The following is a 14,869-nucleotide window of genomic DNA, read 5'->3' as shown; positions in this document are numbered from 1 at the left end:
GATAATGATTTGAATTTGGTCAAGTTTAAGTGGCCACCAGATAGAGCTAGTAGTATTTTGGGACTTGGTATTAACTTAGTTGGTTAGATCCATGCTTGTGCTTTTCAACGATCGCAAATTTCTTTAAATTGAACAACAAATCAATAAATGGGAGACGATTTCCTTCTGGTGTGTTTCATTGCAATTCAACCCCGCACTTCCTCCTTCATAATAGTCCATTCCAATGTGTCTGACGTCATCATTTTGTCTGGTTGACCAACAGGGCGTCTTGTGGAAGAGCACCAAATCATGTAGGCCTAGTAGGCTATATGTCAGTAGTTAGCATGGCCACAAAACAAATCTTGATCAAATGCACTTCTATTTCTCTTTGACAAAGTCAAATTGTTAGAACTCATGGATTGGTGGGTTTGGAATCTTTATCCTCGGCTGACAAAGCCTTGATGTGTTATTCCAGGTAGTTTTGCATACTTCTAGAGGCTTTTGCTGCAGGGCCGGTTACCGAGATTGACAGAGCAAAGTTTCCGATTGTTGAAGTGTTGTTTTCATAAGATTATTTCATCCATTAGGTGCTGCTGAATGGAGAGCAGTCCTTCAAATGCGTTGCTCAAGCGCACACCCCGAGAGTTGAACCAGGGCCACTTGATCTTAAACTTCTTCGTTCATGAAGTCATGTGCTAACCAGCAAAAATATTGAAACAGTACGGTAATTTTTATCATTGAAACATGCAATGGTGCTGTTGTATGCAATAAGTCACATTATGCTTGTTGCAATAGTTGTAAAATGTGTGAAATGAAGCTAGCTTGGTTACAGTGTAAGATCACAGCATTTACTGTTTCCCAAAACATAGCACAACTTTTCGTGTTTATGCTGGCTTTTTAGCTTGGTTGTGTAATAATGTGTATATGTGATAGCCTATAGGCACCATACCGGTAGCCTATAGGCACCATACCGGTAGCCTATATTATTATAGAATTTTATTTATTCAGTCCCTGACTATAGATTAAATATAGCATGGATTATGAATTTAAAAAAATGCTTGCCTCCAAACGACCAAAGGTTGAAGATTTATATGAATTCAAAGGCTGTAAAGTTGGCCGGGGTACATATGGTCACGTGTATAAAGCTATAAGCAAAGACCCAAATGAAAAGAAAGAATATGCTCTGAAACAGATTGAAGGAACAGGAATATCCATGTCTGCCTGTAGAGAAATTGCAGTTAAGTATCTTGCAGAATGTGGCATAAAATAAAGATTAATAAAAAAAGTCTTCAACTGTCATCAAAGTCCTACAGTATTATTATTTTTGTTGATTGTATGATATAATATGTTTTTTATATTTGATGAAAGTTAAAGCAATTCTCTGAGATGCACAAGGCAGAGGCTATAGTTACCATAAATAGTTACATAAGCGTCGCTCGAGTATGATGTCATACGCTTAAACACGCCTTATTGTTAAACATAATGTCACACATGCAACATTAATGTGTGCACTCATAAGAAAAAAATGACAAAATCAAAACTAAACATATCTTTACTTTGATGATTTTTATTTTTATAAAAAATTAGTAGGCCTACTGTTAGTTTTTACAGCCAATAAACGCAGTCGTTAACAGCAAATATATATATATTGCATAGTACTAGTTATTTTTCTAACTTAAGCAATAACAACGTCGAAACAAAAATTTATTGATTGAACTAGAGCAAACAGTTTTGTAACAAAGATACATGCAATTTTGATTGGCAAACATAACTATAACTCCATTTGGTGAACGAAAATTAACTTGCAAAATTCTCCAATTTCAATTCCATTGAAAAACTTGACCAATCTAGCTTCATTACTCACAATGGAAAAAAAGCATTAAAAATCAATTTTTATTCAGAAAACATACCGTTGAAGAAAATAATAATTTGACTTTAGTTGGCACTTATTGTGACAACAAGTATTGCTACTAAAAATGCAGTGCAAAAGACAGACAGCTGGAACCAGCAAAAAAGAGCCATTATCGAATGAGTCATGCATTAAATTTAAATTAAGTTTGGCTAGAAAATACTTCCAAGCTGTTTTGAACTAAGGTCTTATGGAATCTCACCCACAAACATTACAGGTGAGCCAGGATGTAAGTTGACATAGAAACTGACTGGGCTATTAAAGCTGGCTTTTCTATGTTATTAAAGAGTTAGTGATAGAAAAAATGACTTCATGCTTCAGTGACTAAGTGACCATAGCCTCAATGTCTACCATGTGTGGTAATAATAGCCACTGCCATTGTGTGAACATCATATGGCCTCACAACCATCAACCAATGTTTAAGCACAGATTTATTTCTATAAATTGTAAAAAAATTGAATCCTTGTTATGATTTTTTTAGCTGTTGCGTGAACTGGAACATCCAAATGTTATATGCCTTCAGGGAGTCTTTCTTTCACATGCCGATAGAAAAGTCTGGTTACTGATGGACTTTGCTGAACATGACTTATGGGTAACTCCATTGTTCTTGTAAATTTGATTAGAATCTTTCTGTACATTTCATTATAATATTGTATATGTGTTGGTCAATTTGATATATAAGTTGAGGTCAGCACTCAGCAGTGATTTGTTTTCTGGCTAGGCCTACGCATAACTCACCGCTTCTGTAGTATGAGCACTTTGGCAAGATGGGTGAAAGACTGAAAGTACCCAAATGGGTCAGATGCATCAATTTTGTACCTGTAGTCTCCAGAACCGAGAAAAAATTCAGAATGCTTGGTGCCATAAAATTTTGATTTAAAAGTCTTGAGATACTTCTCTACCAACTAAATCAAAAGACTGCCCCCAAAAAATATCATGTTTTTATACTGAAAATTAAATATCACTGTGAGTATACCTATTTTATCAGTTTCTAGCAGGTTTACTGCAGTTGTGCGATAATGTACCTAAATATTCTGATACTTCAGCCAAAGTCATGTATTGTTTGACCTCAAGGTAGTAATAAATCATATGCTAGCAATAGTAATAGCAATACTTTTTTCATATGGAGCCATTGCCAATCAAATATGCGTAAAAAGCACCTCACAATCACAGCTAAATTAAAATTTAACAACTTTAACTGTATCTATGTTCTCTAAGATCAAAAATAGGTTACAGAATGCTTCAACAGGTATCATTTCTTATGAGCAACTTTTATAGTAACATTACATGTAAAAATAACTGTACAAAGGAGTGCTTACTGGTTTTACAAAAAAAAAGAAAAAAAAAAAGTTCTGGAGACTACAGTGTTCTGGAGACTACAGACAAATTCAATAAGAAAGAAATTCCTAATCTTTTATTTATTCCGAGTCCTCTCTATGAAATCCTGCTAAGTGAGCATACTAGTCCATCACATACTGGAAGAATGTTTGCCATTTTAAACAAGGAAGCATACATTTTTTGTTAAAGTTTGTTCTGGAGACTACACAATTTTGGAGCCAGGCTAAATAGCTTCCATAGAAGAGTGAACTATTATCACACTTTTTAGTAAATCTGTTTTCTTGTTTTGTAGGTTTGTTTATATATAAATTTGCATCATTTTACACCCAAACAGGAGCACAGAGTAGGCATTGGTAGAGTAGTACCATGGGTCGTTCTGGAGACTACAACATAGTGGAGCCAAAATTGCAGATTCGTAAAATTGAGAAAAATACAAGGCCAAAATTGTAAAGCCAGTGTCATTTCAACATTAAAATGTAGCTAAAGCTGCACAGTGTTAAATAAAAGTCAGTTTAGCACTGCAGTATTTGCCTGTGAAAAATCACAAGGGAATTACAGAAGTAAAAACGTGAAAAATCCAAAAAAAGTGGGCAATTTTGTGATAAATCCAAAATTTTTGCTAAGAAGTTAACAATTTCCATTGAAAATTAGCATTACATAGGGGGGGCACATATCTAAACTGTAACTTAAAGCCTAAAAAAGTAGACTGAAACCTTAAGAAATACCAAAACTGCAAAAATGCGTTCTGGAGACTACAGGGTACAAAATTGATGCATCTGACCCAAATGTGGTTCCTTGCGGACCACAAATGGAAAAACCACCACACTGCGTTACTTATATAGTACGGTAATAAGGCGTTCTTGTCTAGTGTACGATTTACTGCACTGAGGACACCTTAAGGTCGAAACAGTGGTGTCTTGTCTGCAGTTATGCAATGTTTATATATATATATCAGCAATGTTTGTACCATTGCCTCAACTATCAACTCAAAAATCCATACTGTATGATATTACTTATCTAATGTAAAATAATTTACACTCCATATATAATATATATATATAAAAACTGAAGAAATTATTTCAAATGCTTTTTTGAAAACCAGTTACTAAACATCTTAACAATACATTAAAGAATTGGATCTAAGCATTAGCAGCTGCCTTACTCCAACATATCAATTATATAACTGTTTTACTACTGTTCCTTTGTTATTGTTGTAGTCTAATGTTGTATGTACATTGTAATGTATATACACAGCCTCTTTCTTGTGTTAGTCCATTGGATATATACATTTCAATAGCAAAACTCTCTACTTGCCACGACTTACAAGGTGAACAGAAAATTGTTGGACCAACTTATAAACAATTTATATATTGAGAAATAAACCAAAGCTTAATTTATATATTAATAGAAAATAGATAATATTTCATCAATAAACTATCACAATGAGAGGTTACAATCCTAGGAATACATTTATTTATTTTCAATGTGGCCGCCGTTCACTTGGATAACGCTCTCAATTCTTTGTCAAAAGTTTCCGACCAACGCACATGACTCATCTTGGGGTATTTTAGCCCATTGTCGCAGAAGTGATTGCTTCAGATCATCAACACTTGGGGAGGGCTTTGCCTCTAATAAAATCTATACACAAAACTCTATGGGATTCAAATCAGGCGATGAGGGAAGCCACATTTCCTTTTTGCAGAATCTTGGAAGTTGATGTGAGCACCAGTCCGGAGTCTTTCTTAGGGTGTGAAATGGCGCACCATGTTGTTTGGAATTTGAAGGGTAGTTTTTTTTTCATCTCTTCAAGGGCTGGTTGATCTAAATTGATTTTAACCCCTTGGTCCACGAAAATCATAGGAGACTTCCTAGTTTTGGAGATGGCGGCCCACACCATGACAGAATACGCTTTTTGACGGCTGTAAGCTGTTCTCATGGAATCTTTAATATTTGCTGAAGACTTTGCTTAAATTCTATCATTCTGATTATTGAACTGAGCTTCAACTGTGAAGAGTTTTTTGTTTGAAAAAATGATCTCTTACCCTGCCATGCCTGCCTTCATTTTCTGAGAAGTATCTGTTCTCTTTCAAGTCTCTTTTGCTTTTGGTTAGGTGTAAGGATTAAAGAATTGCCATTTCCTCATCTTGTAAGGAGACAACTAAAGATCTTCTTCCACGATGGTTCTCATTGAAATGTTGCTCACATTTATGTCTTTTACCATTTGACGGATGGATCTGTTTGGGTTTCCCCTCACCCTTTTTCGTAAAAAAGTAATTACAATAGTAAAAGATTGGTAGATATGATTTATTATTGATGTTGTACAACAACGTAAACTGAGCAGCAAAGGTGCACCATCATTTTAGTTGGATTGTATTCTTCGGTTTTGAATGGATTGGCAATTACAAATGATTTGAAATACCTGTTAGCAAAAATCTAATGTTGCATTGTATGGAAACAGTTTGGAACGCAAGTATATATCCTTTCATGCGACTATTCATATCAGTGATAAATTATGTGGAATTTGCATCTTTTTATTGATTTCAGCACATTATAAAGTTTCATCGAGCTTCAAAAGCGAATAAAAAGCCTATGAGTAACATTCCTCCAGTCACTGTGAAGTCGTTATTGTATCAAATTCTTGACGGTATACACTATCTCCATGCTAATTGGGTGCTCCATCGAGACCTTAAACCTGCTAATATTCTTGTAATGGGAGAAGGTCCTGAAAGAGGACGGGTAAGATCACCATCATACACCATACTCCTAATTATATTTATTAAATGGTTTATAACAATTGCATTTTGCACCTGGACAGTGAATTTTCCATAATGTATTTCGAACTGAGCTGGTGAGCAGCGCATAGCATTCTTTTAGTGAGTATATTCTACAGAATTTCTGAAGGTATCTGGTGCACAATAAGTACAGTACAAAGAGCTTATCACCTGCTTTGACAGTTGCTTTTGTGATTTTTTTTACTGTATCAAAGGCTGTGCTCACTACCCAAGCAAGCATTCAAAGCATGGATTATATTTAGGTGAAAATAGCTGATATGGGTTTTGCAAGACTATTCAACTCTCCTCTAAAACCACTAGCTGACCTGGACCCAGTGGTAGTAACTTTTTGGTATCGGGCACCTGAGTTACTGCTTGGCGCAAGACATTATACAAAAGCAATTGGTAAGCATGATAACTTGTATAAGAAATAAGTGTACTCGGACATCTCTTATTTGATCAAACATTTGTGATATAGCTTTCATGTATTCTTTTTTTTTGTCAGATATTTGGGCAATCGGGTGTATCTTTGCTGAACTTCTCACTTCTGAACCAATATTTCACTGTCGACAAGAAGATTTGAAGACATCAAGTCCATACCATCGTGATCAGTTAGACAGGTTTGGCAATGAACACTAATCTTAACAATTCATTAGCCCTTTGTAAACCCAACCTCTTTCACGTTAGTTTTGTGATTTCCTCTTTTACGATTTACAACATGTTCGAAGGGATACTGCTTTGTGGATCATGTTATTTTGAGCTTTGAGTACCCCCGCCGCTTTTATCCTCCAGAATGAGGGTAAAAGGCAAAGCCTCCGGCCCTTGAAAGAACGAAGGTCGAAGAGTGTTAGAAGAATCTTTGATAGAGATATGTTTTTTGCTGTTGCGTTTTCAATATAACACCTTACATTAGAGTTTATATTGACTCAAATTAATTACGTTAAACGCCATTTACAATTTCTATCATTATTTTTTTACAGAATATTTACAGTGATGGGTTTACCTCAAGATAAAGATTGGGAAGACATTAGAAAAATGCCTGAATATCCAACGTTTCAAAAAGAATTTCGCAAGCAAAGCTATGCCGGCTGTTCTTTAGTTAAATACTTAGAAAAACATAAAATTAGTCAAGATAGCAAAAAGTTTGCACTGGTGAGTAACCTCCAGCTAACCTTGCTTACTCAAACCAGCTTTCTTGTTTATGTATAATTGTTAGTTTGTAATAACCTCGTTTTCTGTTTGTACCTAAGCTACAACGATATGTCCAATAAATCACATGGAGGCAATTGGTAATTGCAAAATTCTTCATATCTTTTGTTTGTTGCAGTTATCGAAGCTTCTCATAATTGATCCACTAAAACGCATCACGTCAGAGCAGGCGAAGGTTGACCCTTACTTTTTGGAAGAACCTCAGAGAGAAAAGGAGTGAGTACAGAGCAGGCCCTCCACTTTGTTTGGTGGATGAAAATTTGAATCGCTAATAGTCCATCATTAAATGTGTTTTGTTTTTGCCCTTTAAGGGCTTCGATTTTTATTATAGCTCCTACCCTTGAGTGAAGAGAGTGGTGCTGCTTGAATAGAGCCGCTGCGGAGTAGAGAGAAATGAAACCAATTTTTTTCAATGGAAGATGACTGCCGGCCAATGTGTGATTGTAGCTTATACAATCAGACAATAAAGCACATCCTCACCAACTAGCCCCCTTAGCCCTTCCTGTGACGGCAATGATCTAATAAACCTTACCGAAAATGCTCTTATCTGGCTTCGACACTGGCGTGACAAGCCATGAATAGACAAAGTGATGTTACATTATTTTTAACATAAATTTTTAGTGACCCCCCAGAAGTTCATGCTCTCTTGATGCTGTCTCAATTTACTCTTCAACTTTTTGTCACTTCTGGCCAACGGCCATCAGAGTATCGTAAAAACTTATATTACATCTTGACGTTGGTTGACGATGGTTTATTTCTTCAACATCGGGTATTTTAGCATGTGATTGTGCATATTTCTAGAAGAAAGCGTTTCCTTAACTAGCTCAGGTTTGTCGTTTTGAAGTACCTTGTGGTTTGCAGTGTGTTTGGGAGCGGACCAATTCCTTATCCAAAGCGTGAGTTTTTAACTGATGATGACGAAGATGACAAAGATAAAATGAAGCCGATGAAGGTAGTACGCTCAAGTGCGCGCTGCAAGCACAATTTTCACTGCGTTTGTTTTATTACAGTTCTCCAAACCAAAATGAGGATTAGTTCGAATTGATCAGCGACTCAAGTTGTTTAAAAAAAATTAACGTCTAAACCAGTGGTTTTCAACCTTTTTGGTGAAACGGAACCCAATGAAACATTCCAAGAGCTCGAGGCACCCCTTTAATTGCCTTATGCAAATAAACATCGCTTGATTAATAAAATTAACTTAAAATACTCATATTCAGATTATTTATGTACTATAAAAATACAAACTGCAAAAAATTACATTTATTCTCATGAAAAATTCAATGAGAAACTTGAGCCTGATGTTTCTTGCACAAGTTTTAATAATATAATAATAATAAAATAGACTCTCGGATTTGAATGTAAACTTACGGAACCCCTAGACTTACTAGCGGAACCTTAGGGTTCCGCGGAACCCTCGTTGAAAACCACTGGTCTAAACGAACAGCAATAGTGTGTATTGTAGCGATGCACAACCGCATTTGCCATTAGTAATTTAATTGTATACCTAACACTGTCAAACTAAATAAGTCTGTTCTAAAAGTTAATTTCTGTCCATTGCAAGAAAGCAACTTTGAACTCCTGGTACATGTCTAATGCCGAGATTAATGACCAGGCCAGTTTATATGCTTTATATTTTTTTCCTTCAGCAGCAACATGGTCAGACGAGGGATAAAAGCATGATGATGAGTGACCAGGCTGGACAACCACCATCGAAGAGGCTCAAGTTCAGCTCCGGAAAAGATGGCCAATCTTCTAGTTTGCTTCACCCACAGGTATCACAAGCAATCTTCTTTTTACATCGCTCAATACAGTAGAATTAGGGTGACACTTTTTGTTAAGAATTTAAGAAATATCTTCTGCTGTATTGAGGAATCTTGATGTTGCTTCTTCAGTGATGATATGATTCTAATTGATGATAGAATGAGATTGTAAAGTCACTTTTTAAGTTGTCTACAACTCTATCTGGTCATAAGAGGCTGTTCAAATACCACGTGACCCCTTCGGAGGCCGGCTTGTCAAAACCGTCACGTAGCGTTTTATTAGTTGACAAAGAATGTTTTTTATGGAAAAGGGGGGCATGAAAATGATGGTGTGATGTTAAAGCAGCCTATAATTCGCACTGATTTATTCAAACTTATCACTTCGTTTTGTGCGACAAGCAATGCATCCTCGATTAAAACTGCCAATCCATTAGTTTTATATTGTTAAGTAATTCCCGCTGTATCGACATCCTTTCTGCATATAGTTAGTTATGGCATAATTATGACGCACTTTCATTTGGGGTTTTTCTTTTAGACTTGGGGTATCTTTGACTTCTCAAATACTCGCAAAGAAAAATAACTGAGCTCTTGAATTCGTTGGCTTCTGTAACTACTGCAGCAAACTGCCAAAAAATAACTTACACTGGTGCACCACTATTTATGTATTTCACTTTAGCGTGACATATCACATATGAAAATAATCTATTTTTTCGAGTATTTAATTTAAGTCTTTTTCAGCATTTTGTTTTTACGTATTAACAACCAACAATTATTTCTGAGACTTTTCACTCACTCTTGCTGTATACACCAGGCTATGCGAGGTGGTGTGGGCTCATACCACCATGATATGACAACCGTGAGCGGGAACAATGGAACTGTCGCTATGCAACAGTCACAGTCCGGTAACGCTCAACCCATATCTTCTTCGAGCATGGGAAACCGTCTTCCCAATAACAACAACAACCAAGGCCAGCATCACTCGTTACATCAACATTTGCAGCAGCAACAACAACAGCAGCAGCAACATCACCAACAGCAACGGAACTATAATTCTACAACTACAACGTCTAACACAAATATGTCGTACAGAATGTTTCAGTAGGCTATTTGCGTTCAAATGTGCAAAACGCCACATTTTGAGACAAAGTTCCAACTGTTAACTTAGACCTTTTAAATTCCAGTTTTTATTTTTCTTCTTCTGTTGGTACGCGAAAGCATTTAGTTAACTTTGCAGACTAGAACAAATTCCAACTGCCTGCAGTATTTTGTACTTCCTACGTTATTCACTAGAAAACTTGTATTTAACCTGTTCGACTATTGGGTTATCGATGTATTTTACTGGCTAAATGAGTTAACAGTAAAATTATTTCGTTCATAAGCTGTCAACCAATGACATAGATTGTTAATAAATTGAAATATTTTCATATACGAAAATTTTATCTTTTTTTTATATACTCGTGTGGGTAGCACCTAACTGAAAGCTTCTGCTAAGTTAAGAGAGGCAAGAGAAACCGAGTAGGATATAATGCCATATTCATTACTGACACAAGACATCAGAAATAATTAAGTGTTTCAGTTTGAATGAATCTGTTTTTAATACTAGATCAATTATGAAAAACTGCGCCTTGCAAAATCATGTGGCCGTGTCAGAATTTTCTGTTGACGTTTTTACGTGCGGCAATTGCGGCGTCAGTTGCGACTTGTAGGTCATGTGACACGTTTAATAGGGTGTTTCATTTTTTCCACACTTTCAAAATTAAAAATATAATTCGTATTGTGGCGAAGATACGGCAAGGAAAGCTGCCCTTGTTTCGTCTTCGTCGAAACTTTCCAAGTTAGCCAAATGGGTCTCACTCTCAACTTTCATTATTTTTCCTTTTCTTAGCTTTATAGCAGTAATGCAAGGTAAATTTGCAGCAACAGCTCTACTGAAGGAAAAAATTAAACTTGGAGCAACACCTTGTGCATGCGAAATATTGTTTTTTCGATGTAATTCGCTTTGCGGGGAAGATACGGCAATGAAGTCTCTGAAGAAGGTATAGGAAAGCGGCCCTTTTGCGCATTTTGACACCACTTTCGTCTCTCTGCCATGTTCCGTTACCGAGTTACGGGAAATCCCCTACTTTTAGCCCCACACGAATTTCGACCACGCGGTGCCACATCTAAATGACGTCATAATGGAATAAAAATTACATTTTTCAAATCAGTGTCCAAAATCTCATCATACGCAAACCCAAACGTTTTTAATTTCGAAAGTGTGGAAAAAATGAAACACCCTAACTTCATATTATCTGAATTTTCTTGAATCTCACCACTAATCTTTATTAATATCAACATGTTTGATGTTCATGGCATAACATTCGTTCAATAGGCAATGCTGCAAAGTTGCTTGCTCCGGGTTTTCTCCCAGATTTGAGGCTATTTGAAGACGTCGTGAATTGCAGGTTTTTATGTTTAAATAATATAAAAATAAGATCGTTATCGTTCAATCATTGTCACTGATAGGTTATACTTCACTTTGTTTAAGTCTCAATGTTGTGAATTCCTGCAAAATTATTCTCTTTTTTGTTTATTCCAATTCGTCATTTGTTTGTATCCCAAAAAAACTTGCATTAGGTGAATTAGTTATTTCCACATTAGATCGAACGTTCAAGCGATGTCTGCGGCATATTTGGCTTCTGCAGTCTGGATAAATTCCACGAGTCACAAACAAATACATAGACTGCGCAGAATTGTCATTATTATTGTCAGAGTAGACAGTGATTATAAAGTTTAGGCTGGTAGTTGATTCAAGGGAACACTAAGCATAAAGCATAATTTTTTTTTTGATTTTTTAAAGCTCGCTCAATTTTTTTTTGATTTTTTGAAGCTTGCTCGCTCAATCACGTATCTATGATCGAACCAGCGGCGCTCATGTTGTCAGCAGTAGATGCAGTGGCGGAGCCAAAAAAAAATTTTGAGAGGGGGGCCAAATATTTAATGAATTGAAGAGAACGACAAAGTGTTTGATTTAAGCCATCGCCACCCGATGTGCAGTGGCGTAGCCTATCCTGGTGGGTTGAGCAAGAGAAGCAATAAAACTGGTGGGGTGTTGCTCCCCCGGAAAATTTTTGCAAAATTACACTCAAATAACAGATTATAGCGCTTTCTGTAAACACTTTTAGGGCAATATTTGTATGAAATTTATTAGCAGATAAACAGCTATTAACTTATTAAAGGTAGCTCTTACATACGAACGAGCAAAACCTGCAGCTAAATTAGAGAACACTAAAAACTCAGCTACACAAAAACTCAATAACTACACAAAAACATTACAGAGTAAGCCATTCTGAAATTGCTTCCACAAATTAGTTAAAAGAAACGTAAATCGCATAAATTTTGCCCAATTTACGATTTGCAAAATTTATTGGTGTCTATAATGTTCTGCCTTTACTCACTAGTACACTTTGCTTGCTTACAGTTTGTTTTTAATAATTCTGAAATCCGTTTACATGTGCGAAGTAACATAAATACACAACGGTTCATGCAATATCAATATGAGAATATAAATGAAAGGGTCTCATGAATACTACAATCCTCCCCAAGTTGTAGATTTGGATTAAGGGGTATGCTTTTCATATGACGAGTACAATAAATTATAGTTGTCACAATTTTTCAGTCTGATGATAACAAAACGTTGCTTACTCGAATTACAGTTTTACACAGAACAAGAATTAATCAAACATGCTTGTCATCAATCTATACAAAGGTCATTTGTGACTGGTTTGAAGAATGAAGAGTTTCTTGTGACCACATGAAATCCTTTTTTTGCAGTGTCAGCAGTGATCATCGAACCATTTATGTTAGTCACTTTGTAAGGACGCAATCCATAAGGGAGTGATAGTTTGTTTTAACTTTTAACAAAACCAAGTCACCAATTGAAATATCACAATTTTTAGCATGTGTACGTTTGTCTGCATGTTTTTTCATTTTACATTTTGCACGAATGTCTTTCTCTCTCAACGATTGGTCATTTACAGTAGTGAGAGCTTGAGGAATAGTAATATTAGCTTTCCTCCCAAACAAGAGTTCGGCGGGACTTGTTCTGGTCGTGCAGTGTGGCGTAGCTCGATAATTTCTCAAAAAGTTATTCAAGTCAGATTGCCATGAATTGTGCTGAACATTTGAAATGCGAACAGATTTGTTAAGTGTTTTCATGAAGCGTTCAGCTTCGCTGTTGCTTTTCGGCCACAACGGAGTTATCTTTCGATGTTTGAAACCTAAACGTTGGGCAAATTGCTTAAAATCGTAACTATTGAATGGCGGGCCATTATCTGATTTAAGCACAAGTGGAATTCCAAACATCGAGAAAATTTTGTCAACTACCGGTATCACAGATGAAGCTTTGGTAGAATTGACAATTTCTACAACAGGAAATCGCGAGTACTCATCGACAATTACTAGCAAGTATTTACCAGTGTTATACGGTCCAGAAAAATCAATACACAGTTCAGTCCATGGTGCGTTAGGCAATGGTGACATTTTTAATGGTTCAACAGTGTTTTTAACGGTTGCAGCTTGGCAATAAATGCAATTTTTAACAGCGTTTTCAACAGTTTTGTCAATGCCAGGAAACCAAACTTTTTCTCGAATTAATGCTTTTGTTTTCACGATGCCTTGATGTCCTTGGTGTGCAAGAGTTACGGCTTGTTTTTCTAACACTCGCGGCATAACGATTTTGTTCTGTTTAAGAATCAAGTCAGAGTTTGTTAATGTCAGCTCGTTCCTGATAGGAATGTATGGCTTGATGTCTTGATCTGGATTCTTCATAGCAGATTTCCATGCGTTTCTTTTGACGATGTTGATGATTTTCTGCATTGTGTCGTCACCTTTGACAGCATTTGTGACATCATCAATTGTCATTGCTAGCGGAATTGCTGATTGAGAAATAAAGTTCACATATTGTTCAGTGGCATCACACAATGAAGTGCAATGTGTGCTTCCCACGGGATGTCGAGACATGTAGTCAGCAGGGTTGTCTTTTCCCGGTTTATACGTCACAACGAAATTGTAGGGTTGCAATCTTAAATTCCAACGCTCAATTCTTGCTGGAGGCTTGGATGATGCATTTCTGAATATGAGTTCTAATGGCTTGTGATCTGTAATCAAATTGAAGGGTTTTTGCATGCCATATAGATACAGATGAAAATGTTCACAGCCCCAAACAATTGCTAGTGCTTCCCTTTCAGTTTGAGAATATCTTTGTTCGACAGGGGTGAGAACTTTACTTGCGTATGCAACAATCCGTGCCGGTTCGTTAACATTGCTTCGTTGAGTGAGAATGGCCCCAAGTCCTACGGGACTGGCATCTACAATAAGCTCTGTTTCTTTGTTCAGGTCAAAGTATGTTAAGACTTCATTCCCTGTCAGGCTGTCTTTGAGAGCTTGTATTGCGTCATCATGCACATCAGTCCATTTCCACTCTGTGTTCTGATGTGTTAACTCTCGCAACGGTTGAGTGATTGTTGAAAAGTTTCTGATTGTTCTTGCACAATAGTTTGCTAATCCCAGTAGACTTCGCACTTCACCGACTGATTTTGGCGTTGCAGCATTCTTTATAGCATTTATTTTGGTGTCTTGTGCAGAAATGCCTTTGTCAGAAAATGTGTATCCATAAAATTCCAATTTTGTTTTGTTAAATTCACATTTTCCTTTGTTCGGAGTGAGATTCTTTTCTCGCAATCGTTGCAATAAAGCATCAAGATTCTTGTTGTGGTCTGCTTCAGTCTTTCCATAGACAATGATGTCATCGCTAATGTTGAGTGTACCGGGTAAGCCATCGAGTGCTTGCTGAATGGTTTTTTGAAAAAGTTCGGCTGCTGAACTCACACCAAAGTTTAAACGTTTGTAGCGATATAACCCAT

General features: G+C 36.5%; 1 protein-coding gene across 2 annotated transcripts; it reads left to right on the top strand.

Annotated features, from left to right (window-relative positions):
- Positions 1 to 1,012: 1,012 nt before the first annotated feature.
- On the top strand, positions 1,013 to 11,696 carry LOC145776936 (cyclin-dependent kinase 8-like). 2 transcript variants are annotated; one of them, XM_082588179.1, is made up of 10 exons: positions 1,013 to 1,216; positions 2,370 to 2,480; positions 5,771 to 5,962; positions 6,261 to 6,402; positions 6,503 to 6,617; positions 6,978 to 7,149; positions 7,325 to 7,422; positions 8,068 to 8,158; positions 8,853 to 8,978; positions 9,778 to 11,696. In XM_082588179.1, exons 1-10 carry the CDS (start codon positions 1,013 to 1,015, stop codon positions 10,066 to 10,068), a joined length of 1,542 nt encoding a protein of 513 aa, XP_082444305.1. In that variant the 3' UTR covers positions 10,069 to 11,696. The 2 variants fall into 2 exon arrangements, with proteins under 2 accessions (XP_082444305.1, XP_082444306.1); XM_082588180.1 differs by lacking the exons at positions 1,013 to 1,216; positions 2,370 to 2,480 and adding an exon at positions 5,472 to 5,496.
- Positions 11,697 to 14,869: the final 3,173 nt, after the last annotated feature.

The sequence above is a fragment of the Aplidium turbinatum genome, chromosome 9 (assembly GCF_918807975.1).
Source record: "Aplidium turbinatum chromosome 9, kaAplTurb1.1, whole genome shotgun sequence".
In the NCBI taxonomy this organism is placed as follows: domain Eukaryota; kingdom Metazoa; phylum Chordata; class Ascidiacea; order Aplousobranchia; family Polyclinidae; genus Aplidium; species Aplidium turbinatum.
Note: the sequence above shows the minus strand (reverse complement) of the source record. Positions and strands in the feature narration are given on the sequence as shown.

Excerpts from the sequence above, each read along its gene's own strand:
- LOC145776936 (XM_082588179.1), top strand. The coding sequence starts at position 1,013 with ATGGATTATGAATTTAAAAAAATGCTTGCCTCCAAACGACCAAAGGTT. Across the intron at positions 5,963-6,260 it reads AAGGTCCTGAAAGAGGACGG|GTGAAAATAGCTGATATGGG; the intron begins GTAAGATCACCA and ends GATTATATTTAG. Across the intron at positions 8,979-9,777 it reads CTAGTTTGCTTCACCCACAG|GCTATGCGAGGTGGTGTGGG; the intron begins GTATCACAAGCA and ends TGTATACACCAG.